Source organism: Cyprinodon variegatus, unplaced genomic scaffold, assembly GCF_000732505.1.
Source record: "Cyprinodon variegatus isolate N-32 unplaced genomic scaffold, C_variegatus-1.0 Scaffold301, whole genome shotgun sequence".
In the NCBI taxonomy this organism is placed as follows: domain Eukaryota; kingdom Metazoa; phylum Chordata; class Actinopteri; order Cyprinodontiformes; family Cyprinodontidae; genus Cyprinodon; species Cyprinodon variegatus.
This window is the reverse complement of record NW_015150754.1, coordinates 531780-544750: the sequence shown is the minus strand read 5'-3', so window position 1 is coordinate 544750 and position 12971 is coordinate 531780. Positions and strand designations below refer to the sequence as shown.

The following is a 12971-nucleotide window of genomic DNA, read 5'->3' as shown; positions in this document are numbered from 1 at the left end:
ATATATATATATATATATATATATATATATATATATATATATATATATATATATCAAAAAATAGGCTGCAGTTTTTTTTTATATTTCTAACATCTTAATTGATTGATCAATGCAATAATTGGGGATGCAAATCAAAATTTGACTCAAGGAAATGTTAAAATTATGCATATTTTTTTTTTTACTTTTGCTTCGAGTGCATAATGGAAATAATTTGCAGATCATCTTACACATCCAAATCACAATGACTGACTTTCTTGTAGAAAGAAAGATTCGGATTTGCAAGATAGAGGGATAAAAAATGCTATCTTTTGCTATGAAGAAAATTATTTCATTTAATAAATATAAAAAAATTTATATTAAAACAAATCACTTATGATATCAATATTTCTTTTTTATTATTGATGCATCTCAACTTACACTGAAACTTTTACACTGAAATGTAAAACAAATAGAAATAGTGCCAGATTTTAATGAAGGAATTTGTGGCAGTCTTGGCTGCAGGCTGCACTCAAAATATTTCCTATTTCATTAAATTAGCTATATATACAGTAGATTATTAGTCAAGGCCCTACAGCTGAATCTTCTTTTTAATCACTCAATTCCAGCCTATTCTCTTTAGGTGCAGCAGTGGTCCCGTGTAGCATTCATGTCATTCTAGACCAAATTAGAAACAGCACAGACTCTAAGTAACACCTACTAGACCTGTCCTATTTATAATTTCATCTAGCAAAGAACATGTCCCTGGCAGAAGCTGCTAAGTTTCTAAGCACTACCAAAGCAGAGGCGCAGAGAGCAGAGCTGAAATTCAGGTGGCATATTTTTCTGTCTACCTGTAGCACACCGAGCATTTTTCCCTTTACAGGAGCGCTTAATAAGCTGAAAGATGCTGTGTCAGCAGCTAAACTGTTTTGTGCATATTGGAAAGGGTGTTATTGCCCTATTATTACAAGAGCAAGGTGGAAGTAAAAAGGTTAATGGAAATGGTATGATGTTAGTCAAATAACGATACTATGCTTTTTTTTTTTTTTTTTTTTTTTTTTTTTTAACCAACAGCCATTATTTAAAAAAAAGAAAAAAGAAAAAGCATTCTTAGCCTAAAGTTGAGATTTGGCCACACACCCGCTACCATGGATCAGAGATTCAGTCATCCCTGCTTTGCTTGGACTAACAGCAAGACCTCAAGTTGTTTTTCAGCATTTGGAGAAGGTAACTTACTGCATGACAACTGGAAAACCTTGAGGAAACATGCAGATATTAATGTATGTCTGCAATGCTAGAGATGGAAAATGTTTGTAGAGCTTATTTTAATGGCAGGCTGTTCAGAAGCACTTCTCCAGAAGCTTTTCGGCTCAGATGAGCAAACCACCAAACACTGACAGAAAATACAGCATGAGTTTCTCCCAGAGGGCAACTTTATTACCTCACCTCCCACACAATTTATGACACAACACCAAAAGGGTAAATTTCTAATAACCTAGCCGGGCTTCTCTGACACTAACGAGTGGTTGCAGTCCTGCAGCCATTATTTACTGTCAGTCACAGAATCACCCTTTTTCAAATTGCTTCTTAGATACTTCCCAGAGAGGCAATTTACCAAGAAAAATGTGAAACACCATAAAACGAGAGGAATGTGTGGAATTCAAATCGAACCAGGCAACCGGGAGCAGACAAACAAGCAGCACTTTAAAATTATTATTTATAAGGTCTTTGTGGATAATGTACTGCAAACACATGACTATCAGAATTTCCCAAAACAAGATTTGTATGCCTCCAAAACTGAGAAATCTCAAAGGAAAATAAACCTTTATCGTTAACATTAAAAATATTCTTTTTAATTGTTGTGTTCTTTAATTAGAATCTGAAACAAACTTATTTATGATCAATTAATGTTTTTAAATGTATGAGCAATTATTTTGGCCCTACGATGGACTGGTGACCTGTCCAGGGTGTACCCGGCCTCTGGCTGGGATTAAGCGTGTCAGAAAATGGATGGATGGACGGACGGACGGACGGACGGACGGACGGACGGATAGACGGATGGAGCAATTATTTTGGTATGAGGTGCTATATATACACCAGTAAAAAATGCAGTTAATACACATAAATTCAGGAATATAATACTTTGAAAATCCAAGTTGTGTATAAAGAGCACCATGGCAGTTATTAAACATCAACATAAAACTGAACAAAACTTTATCCATATAAATATGTGACCATTCAGGTTTTTTTTTTTTTCTTTTGCTTGGATTGGAAAATTGTCTGTAGGGGACTTACTGTAGGCCTGTTATTGTGGCTAGTAGCAGATGGGAAGAAGCTGTTTGGGTGGCAGGATTTTTTGGTACTGATTGACCACAAACCCTTGGCCAAAGGGGAGAGTCTGAAACAGCTTGTGTCAAACAGGAGGGTTTAGCTACAATCTTAACTAGGACCGGGCAATTTTATCTATTATGCGATATAAATCGATATTTTGTTTTTCCAGAAAGTATTGATTTCTTAGCTGTGAGAGTCAATGCATAAGTGCCCTTCAAATCCTCTGTGTTTACCCCTGTTCAAATTTGCAGGAAGAGGGATTTGGTCAGCCGGCCGCTAGTGTTGCTGTAGAGCTACTTTTTCATCTGGACACTTTTTTTTACATGTATGCAACGTCTACCTTTACAGTAGATTGCGGAAAATATAAATCCAGCACCTTCAAATTTAAAAACCGATTTTTGGGAGCTTTTTGGTTTTAAAAGACATAAGGAAAGCGAAAACCTAGATAAAAGCCTTGTGTTGTGCAAGATTGTTTACGCAAACATAAAATATTCGGAAAGCAACACAAACCTATAAGCCCACCTAAAACGCCATCACCCAGACACCGGCACATTAACGGAAGACCCGAAGAAGCGGCGACGTGACCCAACACAAACTATGCTGAACATCGATGGTGGTTGCTCCCACATATTTCTTGGACTTAGAAAACTTATATTGTCATTTTGTATACACAGAGTTTCTTGTCTGTAGAAGAAATGATAGGCTGCACCCTTTTCTTGTCCTTGGTGGTGGCAGCAGAGTATCAGATAGTGATGGAGGAGAAGAGGATAGACTCGATGATGGGTAGAAGTGCATCCTCTGCTGTGACCTCTTGGTGAGGGGGATGATATTCATTTCAGATCCTGACTAAACAATGATGGTTCCCAAGAGATGGAAGGAGTTACTATTATAAAGTCACATAAAGTTGTATGGAATTATGAAATTGATTAAATATTTTTGAAAAACACATCACACTGCTGGAATGAACAGTTATTAAGTGATACACAAACATTTTCACTTAAAAATAAAAACACTTCTAGCCTACTGTTTTGTGATCAAGGAAACTGAGTATAAAATGCTTCTAGGGAATGAGAAGATGTTCTACTAATGCTCGACATTCATTAAGGGATCAATGTAGAAAATTTAGAAAAGGTCTGAGGCACTCAGGAGGAATGTTGATGCAAAGCCTTTATTGGTACTGTACATGGCTTCTGTGATTAAAAACATCAATTTGTTTCAGCCTGAAAGGCCTTCATCAGGGCAATAGCAAAATGTTTATCAGTCTCTTGTAGTGTTAGTCTGTTTCAGTAACACTAGAGAAGACAGACAACAGGATGTTATTGTTCAAGTTATAATCAGGCACACTAACATCAGGTATCACTAATGGTTCACATGACACCCTGGACAGTAAAGTGCTAATCCGGCACAGTTTGGGCAATTTTACTTAAAATTACTTATGAAAAATAACACTTTTATACACACTACAAGCTGACAGTGTAAAAGTGTCATATTGTCAGTCTTGTCCCATTAAAAGCCAAATTATATTTCTAAGATTAAAAAGGTTTTGTATCAATTTTGGTGATATAATTTAACATGTGCACGTCTGACAACAAAGTTAATTATACCTGTTGATTTCTCACTGCTGTTATTTACAAAAAAAAGGGCTGTTTAAGGTTAATTCATTGTTTGTTTGTTTTTTTGTTTTTGTTTTTTACTTTCACAACATATTAGTACCAGTATATGAGCATCAATGTGTTCCTTTAACTCATTGTAAAAAATATATCAGGCTGTCATAAGTTACACTCAATAAATATAATGTAAGGAAATTGCATACATCTTAACATTTGGGTGAATTTATTTTTTATTTTTTTGAGTATGGAAAGTTCAGATCCATTATTCCCAGTTCTGTAAAAGATCTGCACTGTAAAGTAAATGACTAATCCACTAGGCAGATGTATCTTTACAAACAATGGCAAAGAATTTATGCCAAAGCTGTTTTTATAAAAAATGAAATTACGTTGACACCCAGGTTTTATAATAAATAAAAGAAGTTTAATATTTTCCCATGGAAGAGTAAGCAACATGAATTATATTGATCTTGCTTCTTCTTCCATTTCTAATGGTCGGAACAGATGCCAAAACATCAATTTGTGTGCCTCGGCATTGTGTAAATACACATAATGTTATGTGGAGGAAAATGTATGTGAAATTTAACTTTTCTATGTCATTTCGTAAAGATTTTAAATTGTTCATATACTTCAGTGAAGTATGGATAGCTTTAAAACAAAACCAAAAATTCAGCAATTCTTCTTCAGGCAAAAAAATGGATAAAATCTATTTCAATTCAGAATAAAACCAACACTGTTCAGAGAATAACATGCAAAAATTAAATTCAAAAGAGCTTTAAAAATACAGTTGGTTGGACTGAATATAATCTGTCAATTTAGTTCAAATTAGCCGGTGGTACTTGTTATACTCTGTCAGACACCTTGTGCTCTTATTAAGTGACAATATAAGATCTAGAGCCTTAAACAGAGCAAAGCCGTGACAAGCTTAACAATAAAGGTCCAGTCTAAGACATGGATGCCTGTAGCTCCAAAATAGCAGGAGATACATACAAACGACATGTAGACATGCTTCCCATCAAACAACATTCAGCTACAATCTTACCACACAGGTTTAAATTCAATTAGCAATTCTTATCAACATAGCCACAGCATGCTAACCCAAACTGTTTTACTTTCTTGCAATGAGATATAAACACCCTGCTTTACAATTCAAAGCAGACACACCTTAAGTCACAAAGGGTGTTTTGTGAAGCAGCAGAGGAAATCAAGCCACAAGCAAAATAAGGGAAAGAAAAGAAATAAATAAAAGGACGCAGCTGCGCCTCTGCTTACTTTTGGGCAGCTGGGATGCTACTTGCAGCATGAATGCAGAGATGTGTTGGACTCCCCAGTGTGCATTTTCATTAAAAGTTTTCTGTCCCAGAGCAGAAGGCAACCCATGGAAATGTCACACACAAATTGAGGTTCATTAATATGCTGCACTGGCCCTGAGAGATCCCCCTACCCCATGATGATTTAACTGTTGTCTAAATTAGGCCTTTAAATGAACTATTCAAACTATTCAGATCTGGTGGTCTCTGGTGAAAATGCTTCATAAAACCAAAGCATCCTGGATCGCTATTATTTAGGAGAATTCACAGAATTTCTAGTATCTATAAGTACGCTACATGAAGAATTTCTTTAAAAAATATTTATGGTGCAAATAAAGAAACAAGTACTTTCTAAAGCCTATATAACATTTATTGATTGAAAACAGAGAAAACGTTCTTCTCATAGGAAAGTGACCAATTAAAGGCTTTGTTGATGGATTTCATACAGTATAGATGCAGTAGTTAGCAACAACTTGCAAATCTTATTCAATCTGTCCTCTTAAAGTCTAATTTATTTTTTAACCTTTTCTTTCAGTTAGATTTAAAATAATCAAGTGAGCCATCAAGCAAAGCTAAATGCAAAGCACCTCTTCAGCTACTGTTGTAATCTATATTAGGGTAAGAAACCCTAATGAGTCAAGCAAGTCGATTTCTAAAATTTCTCAAGGCAAAGTATCTGCCTTCATCTAATTCAGCTTAACCATTCAGCCCACTTTGTTCAGGCCGGTTGGTTATTTGTGTTGTCTTTCATTCTCACTTCCGCTAATGACAGCCTGGGAGGTTGATAGGTGGATGCTAATTGCAATTATCAGCTATGGAGGGAGATGGAAGGGGCAAAAAGAAGCACCAATTAAAAGACAGAAATTGCCAAAAATGTGGGATCACCAGTAAAGAAAACAATGCAGCAGTCCACTACAGGGTTCACATCCATGATAGCAAAGCCTTGATGCTGCAACATCCGTGCAGGAAACATCCACTGCAGAGATCATAGTAAAATTTGTTTTAGAGGTCGGAAACTGATATTCGCACTATGCGGAATTGGCATTGTTTTTGTTGCATCAGATCCGTGGCAGAAGCTATGCTTACCAGCAGCATCTCTCTGGCTGTCACACACACCTGTTCATAATGCCTCACATCAGGGCAAGAAATAGATTTTTGAACCAAACACCTTAGAAACATAAATGAATAGCTGTAAGTGTTAAAGACCCAGTCAAAGAGAACTGATGGCAGACAATTGTGCAAGATTACTACTGGGAAATGTTGCATATTATCTTATGGTCATGGTTTTAATGTGCACAAAGAGGAAGAAGAAACAGAGAAATTGTAAGAAGGTCCTCTGAATCTATAGAATAGATTTATGCATCTTTTTGCACAGGCTGATTTTGCAGATTTAGGTTATTCAATACAGTGTGCTGCCTGCTTGTTAATCTTTCTTTTCTTCAGCCATGGTTTATGTTTTGTAAATAGTAAACCTATATTTGACCACTTCATTTTATGGCATTCGTTATTAATTTTGTCACTCTTCCCCTCAATTTGCACCCCTTCAGCTAAAACCTTATCATTTCTTCTTCTTCAACATCAAATTGCAAAATTATCTAAAATGTGATCTGTTTATCAGTAATTAAAAAAAAGGGTTAATTGTCTGTCAAATACACGGAGATTTCCACCTCAGACAAGATACTGTCAATACCACTTTGGTGTTGCTAGATTCAAAAAGTCATGTTTAAAATGTTAGAGAATTATAAATTAGGCCTCTATCTGACATCCACATCCTCACAGAAATTTTTGAAATCTGTCTTCATTTTGTCCCTCATCTAGTTTTCCTCAGTCCTATGTGATCTCTCTCTTTTCCCTCATCACTCTCCTCTGTCTTTGTCCTTTGTCCCCTATCACTGCTGTTGAACTGTTTGAGCTTGTTAACCATCATAAACTAGGTTATTTGCTCAAATACCAAACTGATAAAAAAAAATAGGGCTGGTTTTGAAAGCATTGGGATAAATGTACCTTCTTGTTCCTTTCAAGTTACAGACCAATTTACAAACTCCCAATAATCTTAAAATTTCTAATAAAAGTTGTCTCCTCCCATCTCCACAGACATATCAAATAGTTTATACATGAAAGAGTTTGTTTGGTTTTCATCCCTAACATGTTACAGAAACAACCTTAATCAGGATCACTCTCGTTCATCCATTCTTTTTCTTCTCGACCTGTGTGCTGTGTTTAGCATCTTAGACCATCCTTCCCCACTGTCTGCAGCTCTACATTGGTTTCTAAGTGGTTAATTTTCAATGGTTTCACTCATCCCTCACCTCACAGAAGGGACTAAATGCATGGCCCTGGAGCTGGCAAAATCCAGACCTCACAAGTTTACCAGTGGGGTCCCACTGGGCTTTGTGTTCAAAACTTTGCTCTTTAACATTTACATGGTTCACTTTGATTTAGTTGTCAGTAGGCATTTACTTAATTTCAATTAATATGCTGTTGAAACACAACTCTAACTCAAAATCATCCACTCTAAATCCCTGCCAATGCTACTTGCCTTTGCTCCTGCCTAGAGGAGATTAAGGATGCATCAATTGCAGCAAAAAGGCTCCAAAACAGAAGCAATTCTACCTGGAGTCCCTCAATAACTGCTCTATTCCCCTATCACATCTGTCTCCCAATTAAGTCATACTGTTCCCCTCTCTCCTGATGTTACTAACCTGGGAATTATCTTTGACCCCTAGCTCTACTTACAGTAGCCATGTTGCCTCCTTTTGCAAAACTTCTTCTGCCACCTCCTTCACACTGTTATCCTTATCAGGATTCCTGATAGGAACCTTTAAAAGCTCCAGTGCTTTCAGAAATGCTCAGTAAGGGTTCTGATGGGGTTAAGGAAGAGCAAACACTTCAACCCCATTCCCAGCATACTCCACTGACTTCCTGATCACCTCTATATCAAGTAAAAAATTCTCCTGTACACCTATAACTGTAGCCACACCACCTACCTCGCTGAACTTCTATGCTCATCATACAGGAGCTAGTCAGGCCAACTGCACCGTCTGCTCCTGCTAAGAGCACAGCTCAAAATGATGGACGGCAGAGCTATTGAACCTGCCGCTCCCTACCTACAGTATGGTATGCCCTTCCAGACCACCTTAGGATTCACACAGACAGTGGACACTTTTAAGAAAGAACATAAAACCTTTGTTTTTAGAAAAACATATAGCCAAATGCTGTTATGACCATTTATGCATTCATATATTTGAAAAATATTTGCTCTTGCAGCACTTTAAGACTTAGAATCTAATTTAAAGTGCATTAAAAATAAAATGTATTTATATTATTTTCATCCTAATTGCACAAGTGGTATGAGAATTGAATCTGCTTTTCTTTTTGGTGAATCTAAAATTGATTGAAGCACAGACCCTCCTCTAGCCTAACTGTTTGGACAATTCCATTTTGTGGAATGGGGGAATACATATTTTATTATAATTTAGACTGCTTGGGTTGTGCTTTTATTTAAGGTCATTGTGTTATTACAAAAAAAGATGTATTTATGTAATGATGTTTGGAGGTGGACACACCTGTGTCCCCCCAGGATTTCCGACTATGTTTCACAGCTTAGCAGACATAGTAACCACCTAATCATAGGGTAATTTTGGCAATTGACAGCATAATGGCCAGTTATGGTCAAATGTGTTGGCAAGAACCCAAGCTGTAATCTGTACCATCAGTTTAAAGTCTCACAAATCAGAGATTAAAACTGATTACTGCAATTCTACCTGATGACAAAATGTCTGACTGTCCTTTATGCTGTCTGTGTACAATATTAAAGTAAGAGAAGAAAACAAAAGTCTTTAACAAAAAAAAAAAAAACTAAAATGTTGTTATTGAATTAAAATATGAAGTTTAATGAGGAAACTTAAGTTAACTTGGAGATAATAAGAATTTCAATTCTAACATTTCTGGAGTTTTTGTTTTTTTTTAGTAAATCTATTCCAAAAGCAAGTACAGGTTACTTGCACACATGTGTTTTAAAACATTTACTTAATTTGATTATATTTTGATATATTGATATATATTTACAATTTAAGTGGAAAACACAGCTTTTAATATACAAATATAACATCATACAAATTATTTAAAAAAAAACATGTTTGAACTGAAATTTAGGTTTACTGTGGATTTAATGATATTGTGAAAACATCCATGCTTGAAGTGCTTCCTTTTTTTCTAACTTCAGGCTGCAACATAGCACAGCGTCTGCCCTATTAATGGTTCACAATGAAATTTGGAAGGTGCCCTTTTTTCCTGAGCTGTCAGACCTTACAATGGCCTTTAACAGTATCAATCATTCTGTCTTTTTGTCATAGTTAAGCTACTATGTTGATATCTGAAGTCCCAGTGCTTAAATAGTTTACATCCTATCAAAGCTAAAAAACATTTGCCTTTTCACTGTAATAAATATTATCCTCTACCTGTCTTTTAATACTGGTAACAAATTCTACAGTTCTTTCTAGAACAAATGTCCTGTTTTTAAAAAACAATAGAATGAATACAATATGTCCATGGAAAATATAATTTATTACATTAGTTCCTTTAATTATAAATGTAATAAAACTAGCAATAAGGCAAATATTTTTGAAAAGACTAAATTGAACAACCATATTTAAGTTTTGACAAACTTTTAATTTCAGAAAAAGTTGAGTAATTTAGAAGTAAAGTGTATTTATGAACCACCTTTCACAGATTTAGCACTCACAAGTTGACTTGTTTACACTATGCTGACTTTGAGAGTTACCTCTGTTACAACCTTACTCAACTAGCTGCCTTTTCATTTTAGAAAAGATCATAAACTTACGGTAGGTGTTTTTCTTTTAAACTTTTAATGTTCTCGCCCTGTCATGCTTAATTCTTAAACTATCTGCTTGCATTTTAGATCCATGATGTCCCTGCCTTGGTTCTTCTAAAATGTTTTAAAAACTAAATAGAAAATGACATGACCACAACTTTTCATATAAGGCACCTATACTTCCTCTCGGTTTAATCACACAACTTAGCTTTTCAAAATACAAACTTCGGGTCATTTTGTTTAGGAGGGCTTTTAATAATAAGGCTTTAATTCTAGATTTCTTTCTGTTTTTTATTCTTTTATCATATATTCTATCTGAATTATTTTCCTGTAGAACACTTTAGCTGTCTGATTTACTGTTGCAAGGGACTACATTTTTCAATGAATTAAAAAAGAAACAGAAGAAAAAATATTTCTATTTATTCATTTTGTAAGAACTCATACTCAGTTTCATTGTTACACACATACACGGATGCTAAGACATACAAACAGAGATGATAAAGACAACAGAGAGAGTGGGAGATTAAGGAATATTTGTACAAATGAATAACTAAAATTTTGATCATCACCACATTTTATGGACCTACGATCTGATCTACAAAATTTAGTTGGACTTTTTATTATGTGGTTTAAGAACACCTCGTTTATAATCTAAGGTACCTGAATTTAAAAAAAACATGCAAGAATGGCACCATTTTAATAAAGTATGCATTATTTTATCCTACATAACTTTACATTTGTCTATGTGTAGCACCTTATCACCAAAAAATTAAGATGAAAATACTCCTTGCACTTTTCCCCCCCGTCCTTATTCAGATTTTGCAAAGAGCACTGCAAATGTCTTGGCTAGCAAAAATACCCTTGACAGATGTCAGGTGTTTTTGATCTTTTTTATTATTATTATTATTATTCATTCAAGAAGTTTCTTTTTAGCAAAAAACACAAGTTCATGTTTTATTTTTTCTGATTTGAAAAAGTCGATATAAAGGAGGAGGTGTGTAACTATTTTTCCAACTTACTTTAAATCCATGTTAAAATCTTACAAAAACAAAAGGATTTTTGTTGACTGTATACATATAGATGGAAGTTAACCCCTAGACTGAGCTCCTCTCCAGTGAAGAGGCTGTAAACTAACTGTAACTGAATTCAGCACCATGGACAGTGGACATCAAACTTTTTTTTCCCCCCACTGCAAACCTTTTTAAAGTAATAGTGCAAAAGACAATGCACAGACCACAAAGAATGGTGCTACCATTCATCACACTTCTAAAACCAAAAGTTTTTAAAGTCCAAAGCATTTGTTTACATGTTTGCTAACGTGTTGACAAGCGAGCAGTTTACTACACCTGTTTTTGAATTGAAGCAGTGATCAGATTAGCAAGAAATAAAGAGATAGAGCAGGAATTAAAGTGCTGCTTCAACTTTTAACTTAGTATTATCAATTACAGTATATTAAAATGCATATATTGCTAGCAGACTTGTGCTACTCGGCCTGTTATTGCAGTCAGAATTGCTTAGTTTTCCCCTTAATAAAAGCTGCAACGCTAATTATCAGCCGCTGTAGAATTGGTTCGCCCTAAAAGCGGATTGTTTTGTGTCCATATTTACAGTTCCACGAACAATATTGCATATAAAAACGACAAACTGCGTTATGTAGCTAGGCCTGGGCTAACAGACAGATGTTTTGTGTTGTATCTGAGACTTAGTGGGATTTAACGCACTCAATTAACGGCTAATAAAGCCACGCGGTGACCAGCGCGTCGCAAAACTTACCCAGGACGAAGAAAGGAAGCTCGGTGTTTTCCAGGTCGTCCACAACAACCACGTCCCCTGGAAAATCGTTCCTGACGGAGAATAGCAGCTTGGGCTCAGAGGCCGACGGACTGTGCATGATGCTCAAGTCGTTCTCCCTCAGAAACGGCAGCGCTGACACGGTGACGCTCTTCATCTTGCACTCGGTATCCTGGCTCTGGTCCTCGTCGCCGTTCAAACCCTGAACCGAGGTGGTTCGGGCTGCTAGAAGCAGCCACAGCAGCCCCAGCAGCAGCGATGTCGGCTCCATGTTTAGACTCGCCATCTCCGTCGCTCTTTTTTCCTCTCACTCTCCTCGCTGTTTCTCCTGCAGCTGCTTGAGTCTCCCAGCACAGCGCCGGAGAGATGTGCTGAGTGGGGTAAATCAAGGGCAATCTGAGTGTGGAAAAAAAATGCAATTTTTTGTTTCTAATCATTTACATATTTATGTTATTGTTATTATTGTTGTTTTGTTTTTTTTCTACTACTCTAGGTATTGACTGTTAATGCCACTGACCCCCTTACTGTAATTGATCGATAAACTGTCTGAATAGCTCTGTAATGGCTGAGCATGGATTACTAACAGCAAATGCAACCAATTTGCCCTTAAGGCCCCATCAACAACAGCATCTTCATTTTTAATCTAATTGTACATTTGCCCTCTCATACTAATTTGCATGTCATATTCAAAGAGACATCACTGGTATCTTTAACAGTTTGCCTGACCTCTTTTATTGGTCACACAAAAGGCTGCCGCATGCATAATTGCCTAATTGATGGTGGTGATGCGCAAACCGACTAATAAAATTCCCTATGCTCCTACAGTGTCTGCTGCATCACAGATTTATTTGTGTAAGTTAGCTGTTTTAGAGGAATCACAACACCACTCATTGTGTCCAGAAAGACTTTAACTCTGTCATCTAACCAGTGCATTTTCTGCATTGAAGCATGTGTTCTCTGAAGATCAATGTTATGTGGCAAAGTAAAATCCAGATACTGATGGCTTAAATGAAAGTTTCCCAACAGAACATTGCCCAAAGCATCACCCTGCATCTAGTGGTTTACCTTGTTACCATGGTGCCTACTGGTATTATGAATTTGCTTGGTGAGCAATGGTAA

General features: G+C 36.2%; 1 protein-coding gene across 1 annotated transcript in view; it reads right to left on the bottom strand.

Annotated features, from left to right (window-relative positions):
* Positions 1–12202, bottom strand: part of astn1 (astrotactin 1) — a gene marked incomplete at its 3' end in the record, with an annotated part of 379756 nt that extends 367554 nt beyond the window's left edge. Inside the window, exon 1 of the mRNA XM_015384050.1 lies at positions 11835–12202. Within this exon, the coding sequence (XP_015239536.1) occupies positions 11835–12138 (304 nt within the window). The remainder of the gene's footprint in view (positions 1–11834) is intronic.
* Positions 12203–12971: the final 769 nt, after the last annotated feature.